Source organism: Pollicipes pollicipes, unplaced genomic scaffold, assembly GCF_011947565.3.
Source record: "Pollicipes pollicipes isolate AB1234 unplaced genomic scaffold, Ppol_2.1 Scaffold_4295;HRSCAF=5057_pilon_pilon_pilon, whole genome shotgun sequence".
Classification (NCBI taxonomy): domain Eukaryota; kingdom Metazoa; phylum Arthropoda; class Thecostraca; order Pollicipedomorpha; family Pollicipedidae; genus Pollicipes; species Pollicipes pollicipes.
In genome coordinates, this window is record NW_023596461.1 from 28,793,005 (window position 1) to 28,808,472 (window position 15,468).

Below are 15,468 nucleotides of genomic sequence, written 5' to 3' on the forward strand. Positions count from 1 at the left end.
GGACGTGAGCATGGAGGTGGCACATCTAATTTAATTGTACACAATATGGTTAAGACTCAAAACAATAAATACAATTCATATACACATAATTGTGCATATGCAGCTTTATGGCGTATGTAACATATAGGCAGCCCATCTGGATCCAACATGGAGCCCAAACAACAAACGGTTTTCTTCGTTTCATTGTTATCTTTGCGTTGTCACCAGAACAGCAACCGCATGCTACCGTGAAATCAATTCTGTTTGCATTTTTAACACGCGCCCGGTTGGCCTGCTAGATGACTTTCGCTCGGGTGGGGGGCAATTTGACCCCCCCCTGAGGTCTCGGTAACTAAGAGAGCTAGAGACACCAAATTCACAGGGTGTGTTGAACTGTACGTGAACTCACTTAGGTCAAAGTTTAAGGTGCCTAAGTCATGAATTTCGGGTCAAATAAGGGCAAACAAAGTCAAATTCCAGGTTGGTCTCCAAAGTGCCCCAGAACATAAATAATTGTTTCTAAGCAAAAGGTCTCATGTTCAGTTAAGGTCAGTAACCTTGTTTAATCTATCGAAGGGCATGTTGACCAAAATCATACAAGACTGCTCTGAGTTCCGCATTTGAATAAGCGAGAAAGATTACGGCAGGCAGTGTTTCCAAAAGACAATGTCGACCCAGGGCGTTTTAGGTCGATGGTCTACTCTGACCTCTAACAAGTCTATGGAAAATGTATAATGCGGTTCCTGCTGTTATACGGTTATACCGTTTATATAACCTATAAACGGTTCCTGCTGTCAGTAAATTCGAAACAAGCACCAGAAACTATCCCATGCAGCAAGCCCTACAGTAATAAAACAGTTTGTTTTTTACCTTGGTCTGACCTTTATACCTGACCCTAGGCCAACTTATTTGCCCATTAAATATTTACGTTGCCTAAGAAAGCATCTCAGAGATGAATGGCTTCGTCAAACATTCCATTGTTGCATCAGATTGAACGATTCCCTAGAAGTTGACTTCGCTGAAACCATGGTCTGACTTTGACCTGCCATAGGCCAGCGACCTTACGAAGTACATCTAATTTTTGATGCCAAACGATCCGCTATTCAATTGCCTTAAGCTATGCAAAACAGTGCGCAGCTGCGCCGCACCGTTTGGAAACCATTCTGTAAAAACCTTTGGGGGGCGAACCAATTTGACCCCCACCCGAGCGCGTGTAAAGGTCAATAAACTGCAGAAATCAGGTGTTTAACGACCTTATGGAATAAATCACCGCTATCGCGTTTCCAATGGCTTAGTAGAATCTTTCTAAACCGATAGAATTAAAACGCTTTTTCATAGTATTTATCTGCGTTCTGCAGACGTTGAGGACACCGCGAAGGTAAATTGTAGAGCCATATGTTTGGTCGAAATTTGAGGATGAAAATTTTGATTGTAGATCGAGTGGTCAACAATGTATTGACATCACCAAGCCATGTCTGCCTGGAAATGTTTAGTATTTGGTCAGAATCAAGTAGTGATACAATTTATATAGCGTGGTTTTTAATATGTGCGCACGTAAATCTTCACAACAAAAACCTCGACACCAGGCGCTGCAGTCTCCACAGTCCGGGGAGCGCTAGATCAGTGGTTAACTTTTCGTCATGGTCCACCGGTGGACGAAAATGATAACGGTTCCGAAATAATTACCTTTAAACACTTTAATCGGTTAGTAATAAAAGTTATGTGACGTGATTTTGAGCGTGCGTACTCGCAAATCTTGTTAAAAAACTTCGACGCCAGGCGTTGCAGTCTCCGTATGCCGCGCAGCATCGACTCAACAGCTGATACTGAGCCGTGGCCAACGGATGGCCGAAAATGATGATGCTTCTGAAAAAAGTACCTTTGAGCGCTTCAGGACACCAAACCTTATATCTACAGGCAGCCTGGGCGCCTGTTTCAACGTGTGCGATTTTTAGACTGATGATAAGGACGGATTGGCCGTTAAAGCACCGCGAAGTGGTGCTGGAATCTGGTGGTGGAACTGGAGGAGTAATGTAGACTCTCTATTTTTCGTGTTTCTGTAGCTATTAAATTTGTCTCAGGAAAGACAGATTAACACGGCGCCCGCGTATCGTGGCACTTGCAGTGGCCGCCGCCGTTCGGTTTTACGGAGGCTGCAACCCAGACTATCGCTGTCCTTACTCTCGAGGTTGCGGGGGGGGGGGGCATGTTCAAACCTTTTGATGCACTTTTTCACTAATCCATTTCGAATAATAAACTTTCTCAGGCAAACATGGGACAGCCTTTTTCGTTTTTTTTTAGAACTCATTTCCACCTACTCTATTCAACAAAAATGAGACCTCTACCCCACTTAGCAATAATGATGCCCCTTATTTCCTTCCGGCCAAGGAGCCCCTTGAGTAGAGCACCAAAGACCCATTACCGGTTCCGGCCAAGAGCTGAAAGGCCACCCCGTCCCATCGCGAAGCGTCTTCTGGCTGTCATTCTAGCGACATGGGGCGGGATCTCCCGGTCGATCCGTAGGCCATTGGAACGATATATCATATTACAATGTTCCCCTCCCTGACACGGGAGGCCTTCTCACCCGCGCAGTTGGCCCCGGATCAGCACAGGGACCCTCATTGACGCAACAACATCCCTGATCGCCAAAGGTGGTCCAATAATTGTCACACAGGCTCCAGTGCCGTGTTTTTCCGTTTTCCTCAGAGATATTGAGAAATCTTTGAACGTAGATTGGAGATGAAAGGGTCCTCAACCTGTATTGACATGGCTAATCCATGCTCGTCTCAAAATGCTCAAGATTCAGTCAGAATTGATTGCTGATAAAAAAAACTTGCAATATGGTTTTTGAACGTACGCGACGCAACTAGCAACAACAGCCTGAACGCCCGGCGATGCAGTCTCAGCAGGCCGCCTGGTGTCGGCCTGTGGCCGTGACACTGAACGATGCCAATAAGCAAACAAAAAGATGAAGCCTCTTGAGGAACATGGCTGGTGAACTAGGTAAATTGGCATGTGTATAAAGGTTCACTCCTGCGAGTTCTCCAGTGGCGGTCAGAACCGTAAACATGCATCAACCGCCCGCAGCTCAGCTCAACTCAGGTCAGGTCAGGTCAGGTCACGCTTCCGGTCCGGTCAGGTCCCGCATCGGCTCAGCTGGCCGCGACCTTGGCGGAATAGTCGTAGCGGAGGTGGACTTGCTCCAACGCAGGCTTGGCCTCCATGATGGCGCCATCGCTGTCGCTATGCATTCGAGCTTGACCTTTTCGCCGCAAGATGTCGAGCCCCGAGATCTGGCCCTGGTGCAGATGTACGCTTCCAGTCGAGTGGTCGGGAATTGAGAGTAACTCCTCTCCATCGTTTTTCAGCACGCTGGTGACATTGTGTAAAAGTCATGTATCAGTCAAGGCATGTATAGTTAAATGCGGTGCAAAAGCGAGCTTAACACAACCTTAATCTGAAAAGTGGGGAGGGGGCAGTTAACACTGCTGCCCCCCCCCCCCCCCACCTTGAAAATTGGGGGGCCATGGCGCGCTGAAACCCCCCCCCCCCCCCCGCCGCCCCTGTTCCTACGCCCATGGGTATCACCAATGCAAGTATTCCCTCCCGATAAGTTATTTCTTCCTGACGTGATAAATTCCGACGTGACAGTACAAGGCACGAACAGTTCTGGTGCATGCGAAAATATGAAATGATGTGGGCGCCCCATGTGGGACACAGCTGCAGCCCAGTTAAAAGGCCACCTGCAGCCCGTGTCCACATTAACCCAGTTGCCCCACGTTTAAACCATTTGGGCCCCATTTGGGAATGCTGGCTGGGTTCTCTTCATGCTGACGAGTTGACAAAGAATCACGGCATCGTCGTGAGCCGGAGCATGGCGTAACATGCCGCATGACTTTTCCGTCACGTGACGTGAAGTAGCGCGAATACTGGGCCGTGACTGGTGCTGACAAACATGCTGGTAGCAGATCGAACGCGGCCTTGGGCAGTTCTTCTCCTACCATTGTAATAATAGGGGCCCGTTCTATCTGTCGTCAGCACGATTGTCAGTTGAAATGCGTGACGCCATGCGTGATAACGGTGCGTTCGATATGTAGGCTGACGGAAAAGTTTTTAATTGTACTTTCCCTTCTTCCTTTACTTTCCACTTCAGACCACATAGTAAGGCCCGGTTTTATCTGTCGTCATCATGATGTCAGTTGGAATGCGTGACGGCGTGTGTGCTGACGGTGCGTTTGGTGTGTGGACTGACGGGAAAGTTTGTTAACTTTGCCTTCCTTTCTTCCTTCACGTTTTACTTCAGACCGCACACTTCTCTGCCTTACCTCTGACACACTGCGTACAAAGTGGTGTTTGGAAGTGTGGCTTCAGCTGCTCCGGCATTACCACTATCTCGCCCACGCAACAGTTACAAAATCAAACTCCCGCTAAGTCAGAGTGACTTTTTATCTGGTAGCGCTTTCCCTCCATGCTGACGGGCTGACAAAAAAGTCTGACCCCGTTCGATCTGTCGTTAGCACGGAGCGCGCGACGCCAGGCGTGCTGACGGAACGTTCGGTGTGAGGGCTGACAGGAAAGTTTGTATTACTGCTTTCATTCTTTATTTGCCTTTCATTTTAGTCTGCACACCAGCTCTGGATTACCGCCGATATTGACACACTACGTACAAAGTGGTGTTTGGAAACGTAATTTCTGTTTTGGTACTACCATCAGCTATCCCATCCGTATGCTGAGTACTTCTTCCCATTTCTAGTTCATTTTAATTTCTTCTCTCTCATTTGTGTGTTTGCTTATGCCCCCGTTTCATGCGTTGTCAGCGACACAAGCACTACCATGGTCCCGTTCGATCTGTCGTGAGCGCGATCGTCAGCTGGAATGTGCGAGGTCACACGTGGTCGGGAAACGTTCGATGTGTGGGGGTGACAAGAAAGTTTTTAATCTTTACCCTCCCTTCTTAATTTTTTCTTTTACTCCAGTTCACACACTAACGCTGGGGCCCCGTTCGATCTGTCGTCAGCACGTTTGTCACCTGGAATGCGCGACGCCACGCGTGCTGACGGTGCGTTGGATGCATGGGTTGACAGAAGATTTTTAACTTTACTTTTTCTTCTTACTTTACCTTTTACTTCAGACCACACCTTAACTCTGGCTTACCGCCGACATACTGCGTACAAACTGGTGTTGGGAAGTGCGGCTTCTGCTCTGGTATTACTAACATCTGATCGCCCACTCGTGTGTCAAATACTTCCTCCCATTTTCAATTCATTTAAGTTTCTTCCCTCTCGCTTTAAGAGTTATTATCTATAACACTGTAAATTTACTGGGCAACGCAACCTCACACCACATCAATCACTGTCACTCCCCTTTTCACGGCTACTCTTGGCATTTCAATTTCGTCCCTGTCTATCTCGCGCCACATTTCCCACAAAATTAGAGGCAAGTGTCCCCGCCCTACCAAACGTACTCGCCGACACAAAAGTCACCAAATAAACTCCCGCTTCAGTCAGAGGGATTTTGTTATGTAGAAACATTTTCCCTCCATGCTGACGTGCTGACAATGAGTCCTGGCATCATCATCAGCCGATGCGTGACGTAACAGGCCACTGACAGTGTGGTCACGTGACGTGACGTAGGGCGAATACAACGAGCTGACGACAGATTGAACGCAGCCTTTAACTCAATCAATTTTTACTACGTAACGCAACCACACACGACACCAACCCCTGTCACTCTCCTTTTCATGGCTACTCTTGTGTGTAATCTACCTTGTCTTGTTTGTAAGGTACCTTGTCCATCTCACGTCGCATTCCCCCCCCCCCCCCCCAAATTAGAGATAAGCAGCCCCACCACACCGAGCGTACTCGCTACCTAGGCCGCGTTTGATCTGTCGTCAGCACGTTTGTCAGCAATCATGGCGCAGTATTTTTCCCATGTCACGTCCCGTGACCACAAATCACGTGGCCAGTTACGTCACGTGCCGGTTGACGATCATGTCAGGATTTTTTCAGCCCGTCAGCGTAGAGAGAAGGCGCTACCAGATTAAGAAAGCACCCTGAAGCAGGAATTTGGTGTGGTAGCTCTTGCGTTAGAAACTTTCCCGCCAGCCCACACATCGAACGCACCGTCAGCACGCATAACGTCCCGCATTCCAGATGACAATCGTGCTGACGACGAATCGAACGGGGCCCAAATGAAACTCCCGCTTCAGACAGAGTGATTATCTTAATCTGGTAGCGCTTTCTCTCCATACTGACAGGCTGACAAAATATCCTGATATCATCGTCAGCATTCGCGTGATGTTACAGACTGCGTGACGTTGTGGTCCTGTGACGTGACGAAGGGCAAATATTGGGGCGTGATTGGTACTGGCAAATGTGCTGAAGACAGATCGAACGCGGCCTAAGCGAACATTTAAGGTGAGGGAGAAGAAATGTAAATAAATAAAAAAAATCGACCAAAGCTATCAATATATGAATGGGATTGATGATGGCAATACTGGAACAGAACCCACACTTCCAAACACCACTTTGTAGCTATTGGGTCATGGCTGGCGGTAAGCCAGAATTGGTGTGTGGTCTGAAGTAAAAGGAAGGGAAGAAAGGAAGCAAAGTATAAAAAAACTCCCGTCAGCTCACGTATCGAAACGCAGCTATATCTATGTATCGGGCGCTACGTCAGCACGCATGACGTCCCGCATTTCAGCTGACAATCATGCTGCCGACAGATCGAACGGGGCAAAAAAATTCTGGCATGGTCAGCCGGCGCGTGACGTCACAGGTGACCTTACGTTGTGGTCACGTGACATAACGGTGGGAAAATATTGGACCGTGATTGGTGGTAACAAACGTGCTGACGACTAATCGAACGGCCCAAGACTACCGATAACGACGTTGATGCAGCAATATCGGCGCAGCACTCCGGTCCGCCCTGTTTTTGAGGCCCGTGCTTGCTGAGGTGGTTTCCCGGCGCTGATTAAGATAAGGATTTTTGAGAACGTGGCACTCATTCTTTGGGATTTTCATCGATAAACTTGTTGTCTAAAAGCTCATCATGAGCGGCGAAAAGGACGTTGAAGACACCAAGTTCGATATTGCCAAGGTGCTCGCCAACTTCAAGAAATGCAGAGAAGACAACGTGGGTTCCCTGACTCTGGAGGGTTATATAGCTGGCTATCATGAACTGCACAAGTGAGCACCAACCATCAAAAATGCCTATGGTTTTTCAATGTTTGATCCATTTAATGAGCTGCTTAGTTATTCTTATGTTGGTGACATGATTTGGATATTGTTCATGCTATAAATTGCCATGCTCTTATGTGTGACCCTGGTGGGAATGTAAATGTTTGCCTGGTGCATTCCCAGTGTGATTCTGTTGTTGTCTGGTGCTGCATGAATCCTGCTCAGTATGAATATAGTAAGGAGCCTTTTACAAAGAAGAGACATTGATAATGTACAGGTGCACCTATAGGAACCACATGCACAAAGTTCCTGTTCTAAATTAGCTCCTTCTAACCACACCCTGAATGGTGGAAACTGGTCCATGTGGTAGTATATGCCATACAATGCTGCAATCCAGGAGGCTGGTGTCAGCTGGTATTATGGTCAGTTGTTATCATTCAATGTCAGTGGGTCTCCAAAGTGTATATGTTACTGCTGATGAGTTATGACAGCATGATACTAGTACTTTCTGGTAGTTTAACACACCTGAGGCCAGACTGCAGGCAATATACTTAATGGGGTACATGGCCATGTAGCAGCAACACCCCAGCAACAATTTCAGTGAATGCATGATGTAAATGCATAAGCCCAGAGATTGGTGCATTCACCACCAATGTCAGCACATTTAGAGCCAATGTTTCAAAGAACTATGATGTTGCTAGGCTATGTCAAGCAGGAGTGCCCCAAAACTTGAAAACATTGGGGCACTCCATAATAGCTGGAAAATTAAGTTCAGTTTGGCATTGCCCTGGTTTGGTGCACAGAGGCTCTAACCTCATTGTGCTGACATCATGTCAGTATTTATTGAGCTGGATGCTTTTTTGCAGGGTGTCCCCAAAAGCTTTCAAAATATAAACAGGAGCCTTGATGAAAGAGGAAACCCTTAGCCCATAGATTTCTTCTGAATTAAAAAAGAGCTTTTCTGGTGACAATGTGAGGCACCTTTGGCTGAAAGGGTCCCATTGGCTATATTCAGCTTTCTCCTGGACAAAATTCTGGCTATGTGAAGGTTGTTGGTATGCCTCAGTTCACCCACAATTGGCAATTCACTGACAAAATAACCTAGCAGCCCTCCATAACCCATAACCATTATATTTCATATAAGGTTCAAGAAAATCAGTGTTGTAGTTGACTTTCAGATTTGGGCTACAGGGTACAGCACAAGCTGAATAAATGGTGGAAAGGGGAGGCATGAAGCCTTCACAACTAAATATTGAGCACTATCCAGTTATGTTGCTGTATTTTCTAGAGATTCGCAGCAGTCTTGGCTCTGCTTGGTGCAATTATGCACCTTACCTCTGTCCATCTAAACCTGCACCATGTGTGTTGAGATAGCATCTTTCATCAGACTTGTACAACCTTTATCACAGACTTAGTCCATCTTCCATGATCTTATGGTTTCAGTATAAAGGGTCTGACTATGCAATTCTTCCAATACAATCTTTATTACTGGTGATCATTTACCTGTATCCTATATATCCTATATTTTTTGTGTGAACTTTTGCATTTCAATTTACATGAATGGCCATGTGATTCTGTAACAATCTTAACTTGCCATGATCCTTTGCACATGTTTTTCATTTTGCCAGGCATTACTGGGGTTGTTTGTCATATCTCATTTGTGGCATGGAATATTTTACCATGACCATCTATAGAAGGCTGTGTTCTATATGATCATGTACCCTAACATCATGGTATCTGCTGATCTGCAAATGCACCAGTATTACCCCTCATTATGTGAGACACATTTTAATGCTCATATTGTGGGTCTTTAAGTGGAATTGCATCCAAAAGGGAGCCTTCGGTCTGTGCCCGTGATACCTGTGCCTGCATCATTTTGGTGGGTTGGCCGTTCGACTGACAACTGGCTCAAAGCTATCTCACAGTTTGGATCACTTGGGAAGTAGAGTCAGTGTCCATACAAGGGGCTAGCCTAATGTATGCTCTGATCCCAAATGCAGTGAAACTTAAGAATAAATACAATTAATTTTTGTAGTGAAACATAAAAGCATGCTTGGAAGGCACATGGTAAGCAATGCACTGTGATAAGAAAGTGATGAGGTCATTTTGCAGCAATGAACAGTAGCTGGTTTCTAATTGGGTGCAGTTTGTTATCCAAGTGTCAATTATTTTGTGGCAGCCAGCTGCACTTATCACATATTTAAGGCCATGTTAATAGACAAATAAATGAAAGATGATTCATGCTAAATAGCAACTAATCAATTAGATATAACAGATTGTGTGAGAAGATCATTCAAGCTGATTGATAGCATGCTGACACAATCCTGTGTGGTTGAATATCAGCTGAGACATTTGTGTCTGGTGCTGGGTGGCAAAATTTTGAGTGGTGTGTGAGTTAGTGTAAAGCATGTGCAAAAACTCAAAACAAAGTGATAAGACTGGCCAATTGCTTGAGTAATTTATGGCAGATTGTAAAGCATGTGTGAACTTTGTGCTGTGTGAATTTCATCGATGTGCTTGATGTACTAATGCATTGTGCAATCTTTTAAGCTGCTTTTAATGTTGCCAAAATGGGTGCACCTTTTTAAAATCATGCTGTGGTAGCTAAGCTTTGGGGAATGACAGGGGCAAACAAGGACTTTCATTGCTTCCTTTCATTCAGCATAGCACTAAGCTTTGTGTTAGCTTTATGGAAATGGGTGGCTCTTGCCCCAGGGCCCATTCTTCCACCCTGTCCTGAGAACACTTGCAAAACTCTAGCTCAATGACAATAAAAGGAGTGCTCTGTCACTGAATCCTTGACATGAGTGCCACTGTTTTCACGACCACAACTGCTGTTTTTTTTTTGCGTTGGCTTTCCAAATTTGCGTTTTGTTTTTAGACCGTCGGATGTTATCTATAGCTACCGCCACAGGTTTTTCGGCCAGCTCGGTGCCGTGTTCGGCTTTGTCGGCTCAGACGTGCAGCAGAAGCTCGTTCAGCTGGAGTGTTTACGAAAGAGTGGCGCCGCTGAGAGCTACGTCACCGTCCAGGCCATGATGGATTATGAGAAGAACAACGGAATACTCGAGTCGGACAAGGCTGGCAACGGTTGTCGCACATTACTCCGACTGCATCGGGCCCTCGGTGAGTCAGCTGATGGGCACAGCTCTGTAAGCTCGTGGTACCGACCGTGCTTCACCGTCTTAATGTGTTGTACTAGACTGTTCTGAAGTTCTCATTTTGTATCAGCCATTCGTCAGACATGAACACTTTGTTGATTCTGCTGCATGACGTCACGCCAAAGTTTGTCTCTATGTCTGCCAAAACTCAGGGCCAACCAGCCGAAAAAATGGCGGACAAAACTGTAAACCTGAACTGATCTAACTGTGGTTGCCATAACTATCGAGTGAATCAAACGCAACCTGACGCCAATCACCCGCAACGACCACGTGATAGTCGCGGGGCCATAGCCCGAGTCGGGCCCGCCCCGCTTACGGCACGCTCTCCGGGGCCGCAGCGTTCATCGCCGACTTTCTGCGGGAGCTGCACGACCGCGCCGACGAGCAGAAGATGGCGTCCGTGTGCCAGGACTCGTACAAACGCACGCTGGCCGTGCACCATCCCTGGCTGGTCCAGAAGGGTGCCCTGCTCGCCATGTACACGCTCGGCACGCGCGGGGACATTGTCGCCAAGGTGAGCCGCGGTTGCCCGCCAGTCGTTTGGTCGGGGAACTCTCACCCAGCCGCGTGTGCCGGGATGCGCCAAATGCTTTACAGATGCTCTCCCACATCAGGGCTCACGGACCATCATCAGAAATCACACGGTATCGAACATTTCGTATCAAACTGCGGAAACGAGAAGAGGCGTAAAACTTAAGCTCGGGGGGGGGGGGGGTAAAGCAGCTACCTGACTTTTAAGATGCTTTCGGCTTGATGAGACACGTAAACGTTATACCTGACCATTAGAAGGTGAGTTATTGAGTTTTAAGGGCGCGTCGACTGCATATACTTGTACACCAATGTGCCAATACCAATACCTGACCGAGTATGTCATGAGACGTCACGTGCTGTGCCGACGCGGGGCTGCCTGTGTGACGCGTTGCAACACATGGGCGCGTTACCAGCTGCACTGACCGCTGTTGTGGCGTTCGCTGTCTGCTGCCGCGCGCGAGCAGACAGCGGGCCGCCGCCGGCGGCGGCCCGTGGGCAGCGGTGCGCCATGTGCCCCGCCCGGTCCCTGAGGCTCTGGCCCTGACGACGACGGCCGTTGCTGCAGGCGGTCGGTGAGGATCCGGCCGAGCGCGAACAGGGCAAGGCCACGTTGCTGGAGTGCGTCGACACCATGCAGGACGTCTACAACACCATGCAGGGATTGTACGAAGCCAACGGACTAGCCGACCTACCCTAGCGCTCTGTGGTAGAAGCAGCCGACCGATTCCTGGGCGAAGGCCAGATTAGACCACACTTAGTCTCGGGGTTTTGTCGTATTTTGTTCTTGTATGGTCCCTTATCGTTTACTACTCGTGTGTTATTTAGCTTTGAAAGGTGCAGCCATCTTGCTTATATGGTGGCACGTCTGTTCGTTTTTTAAAGACATGATGTTGGGTACTGTCATGGCGCTAAACCCAGTCGGTACGCCATTGTTGGCAGTGCTGAGCGCGTGATGTGTTCATTGAGGGTCTCGGCGTTACCTTGGTAAGTCACTTTTGCCGGGCTTTGTTTTGTTTGGTTTATTTTTATTTTTACTGGTGCTGGCGTTTTTCTTGGATGCCGACTGTCTTTAGCTGTCGTTCGTTTTCCTTTTTTGGTGAGCTTTGGGGTGTGCGTAAAGCAAAGTTATGGAGATATTTGTGTGCACAGATTTGTTTGTGTTCTGAACAAAATTTTGTAGGCCATATACACGGGTTGCTGGCCGCTGGCCCGAAAGGCAGTGGCTGTCAGGCTGTCAGCCGTTACGCTGCCAGGGAAGGTTTCCACATGCGACTAGCGCGTCCCAAACCTCCGCCCGTGACTTGTGCTGCTAAAAAGGAAATCGGAGCACCCTGGTTACTGTGTTGAGACAACGAGGCCAGAACTTATGTTGTTCTAAAACCAGGACCTGAAGTTAAACTGTCGGAGCGCGGAGGGATTACCATTGGCTTTATTGGCGTGTCGCATTTTTCTGTGCCTACACCAGCGGTGCTTTAGGGAGCATTCCCATGTGGAAGCCGCGGGCGAGGCTGTCCGTCAGTTCGGCTCTGCCTTTCGAGAGTCGGTGCTGCGACGCGTGAAAAGCATACTACAGAGGCATCTGTAATGCGATTGGAGCGCTTCGTGTGCGACTGCTGCGTAGTTACTTAGGATCAATGGCTGTGTAGATGGCCTGCGTATCATCTGCGTACACCGCCACCTCCAACAGCGAAAGCACAGCACAGCAACTAGTCCAATTAGCTGTAGCCCCCCGCTCTCTTGTTTCCGGTGGGGCCATTCCGTGTCTGGAGTCTGGAGCAGGGCACGGTGCCGAGAGCAGACCCACCATGACTTGGCCGCCGCGGACGCCACCGGCCAAGCCACCCCGTCCGAACACATTCCTGGCCTTACGTTCCAGTGGGCGCGCGGGCGCTCATTCTAGTCGCCAGTGTAACGTGCCGCGCCCCTATCATCACTCATGTTGAAAGCGACCCACGGTTGAATGTATGGGGACGGCCGAATTAGGCGCCCGCCATGCTCTGCCGGCTTCCCCGGGCACTGGACGGGCCGTAGCTGCCATGGAGCGGAGCGGAGAACCGTCCCGACGGGTCGTCCACGGCCGGACAGCCGACAGCTGTGGCGGCGGCTGAGATGTGTCGCGTGGTCCGGCGAGGTCGCGTGTTGTCGGCGCACGGGGGACCGATGGTCGACACTGCCACCGCAACGACGTGGGACCACTTCGAGCCCGCCGCCTTCCAGCCATGTGATATTGACGAGGCGTGTTTGTCGTTCCACCCAATGTGTGCCGCTCTCATCTGCGCAGGCGCAGAACACACCAGACGCAACCCGATGTACTGTGTCGAAGGCGGCGCTGAATAAAACATGTGGCCGTGATCGAGGGTTCAGTTCCGAAGGACCGAAGTGTCCTGTGGCGTTGGAGTGGTACGCACTGCCCCGACGTGAATCTCCGAGCTAGACAGAACAGTGACCCGGCCTTGGTCAGCCGGTGCTCTCGCCTACTTCCGGCAGAGTGTTAACGTGCGACTGTTACATGGTTGCAATTCACTTTCAGACCCATAACAGCTACTAATCGTTCAGCCCATACCCAGAGCGCTACTAATCGTTCAGACCCATAACCTCAGAGCGCTACTATCGTTCAGACCATAACCAGAGCGCTACTAATCGTTCAGACCCATAACCTCAGAGCGCTACTAATCGTTCAGACCCATAACCTCAGAGCGCTACTAATCGTTCAGACCCATAACCTCAGAGCGCTACTAATCGTTCAGACCCATAACCTCAGAGCGCTACTAATCGTTCAGACCCATAACCTCAGAGCGCTACTAATCGTTCAGACCCATAACCTCAGAGCGCTACTAATCGTTCAGACCCATAACCTCAGAGCGCTACTAATCGTTCAGACCCATAACCTCAGAGCGCTACTAATCGTTCAGACCCATAACCTCTGAGCACACTGACAACTCAGACTATAATCTTAGAGCGCAGCTGGTCAGCAGATTTTTTTATATCAGTGTTACACAGCTGTCAACGCCCCTTATTCCGTCCGCAAGTCCTGAAACCATTTCCGTTCAACCCAAGCAGACTGCAAGTGCTGACATATACTGTATTGGACGAACGTCACCACTGCCACAGCACGTACACTGAAGACATACGAACACAACGTCGTAGGATGCCTGGGTCCAAGGCAAGCATTCCAAGACACTCAGGCCAGCTCGCGTTACACAGCCACCGACGACTTCATTCAGGACCGAGCTCGTGGAACCCATCGGAGCTTTAGACCAGACTATAGAAAACATCCATGCTTATAGCATCCTCGCAAGTTTACAAAAACAAAGTCTCCTCAAAGTATTCTAGATTCGCATGAACTACCATATGCTCTAGTGCCGCCGTCGCCTCTGTCCGCGGGGGAATGGAGAACTGTGCCTCTGGTTTCCCAGCTGCGCGGCTAACATTTTGGACGTCCCTGAGCGACGTTCCATTCCACGATGATGACGTGGATTCAGTAAAGTCCAATTATACATGGTCCCTGACGTTAGACCTTGTCATTGCTGCTGGCAGTCACGCACAGGTCAGTCACATTTAATTAACTAAAATGCACGGAAGTGGCAGACATTTAAAACCAAGAACAGACGGTTTCAGGCACCCACAAGGTAAAACACATTTTCTTTTCCTAGCGACCACCGACCTTAAAACGTTCTCGTGAAGAAAAGCACAACACAAGCTTCCCTCTCTCCCAAACCGACCTAATCGCGAGCCAGTGACATCCTTCACCGCCGATGTGCCCGAACCACGGCCGCACATCACGCTGACATCTACTATCGACCAACACCTACGGACAAAAAAAAAAAAAAAACGCCAAGGACGACACGCTCTATGGGACTCTGATCCCACGCGGCCAAGCACCGCTGGCGCACCGCCTGATTCCGCATCCTGCACGCGCGGGAAACGTGCCTAAATGAAAGACATCTACGTAAGCCTCATCCCGTTCAACCCTTGGCCTGCCCAACGATGGGATGCCGAACATTTGTTTCTTTGAAAATCTCCAACGTTTCTTTTCAAACACCAGGCCTTCCGAATATTGCGCTTGTGAACACGCACCGCGAAGCTTTAGCAATCACGCTCCATGTCGCCATTGTTCGTAGCGTTGAACTCATTTATGGGTTAGACCCCACGGCCACCGCAGTCTGCAGGCGTGCATGTCCGTTAAGTAAGCACGGCCGCCATCAGCGGTGGCAGTGGACTACCAACGCCTCTCGGAACTTCCAGGACAGACACCGGCGCTCAGGTCAGCCCAGAGACACCACGCTCAGGGCCAACCCAGGCAGACACCGGCGCTCAGGGTCAGCCCAGGACAGACACCGGCGCTCAGGGGCCAACCCAGGGCAGCACCGGCGCTCAGGGGTCACCCAGGGCAGACACCAGCACTCAGGGGCCAGCCCAGGGCAGACGCCAGCGCTCAGGGGTCAGCCCAGGCAGACATCAGCACTCAGGGGTCAGCTCCGGGCAGACATCAGCGCTCAGAGACCAACCCAGGCAGACACCGGCGCTCAGGGGTTCTCCAGGACAGACATGAGGACTTAGGGACCAGCCCAGAGAGACACCAGCGCTCAGGGGTCAGCCCGGGGCAGACACCGGCGCTC

At 49.3% G+C, this 15,468-nt stretch overlaps 1 protein-coding gene and 1 pseudogene across 1 annotated transcript; one reads left to right on the forward strand and one right to left on the reverse strand.

Moving 5' to 3' along the window:
• The window catches only part of LOC119097397 (integral membrane protein GPR155-like), a 14,701-nt pseudogene extending 13,249 nt beyond the window's left edge, over positions 1-1,452 (reverse strand).
• A 5,550-nt stretch (positions 1,453-7,002) lies between these two features.
• LOC119097076 (ceramide-1-phosphate transfer protein) lies at positions 7,003-13,201 on the forward strand. The gene is made up of 4 exons (XM_037220106.1): positions 7,003-7,166; positions 10,072-10,283; positions 10,657-10,832; positions 11,415-13,201. The coding sequence occupies exons 1-4, from the start codon at positions 7,030-7,032 to the stop codon at positions 11,544-11,546; spliced, it is 657 nt and encodes a 218-aa protein (XP_037076001.1). The 5' UTR covers positions 7,003-7,029; the 3' UTR covers positions 11,547-13,201.
• Positions 13,202-15,468: the final 2,267 nt, after the last annotated feature.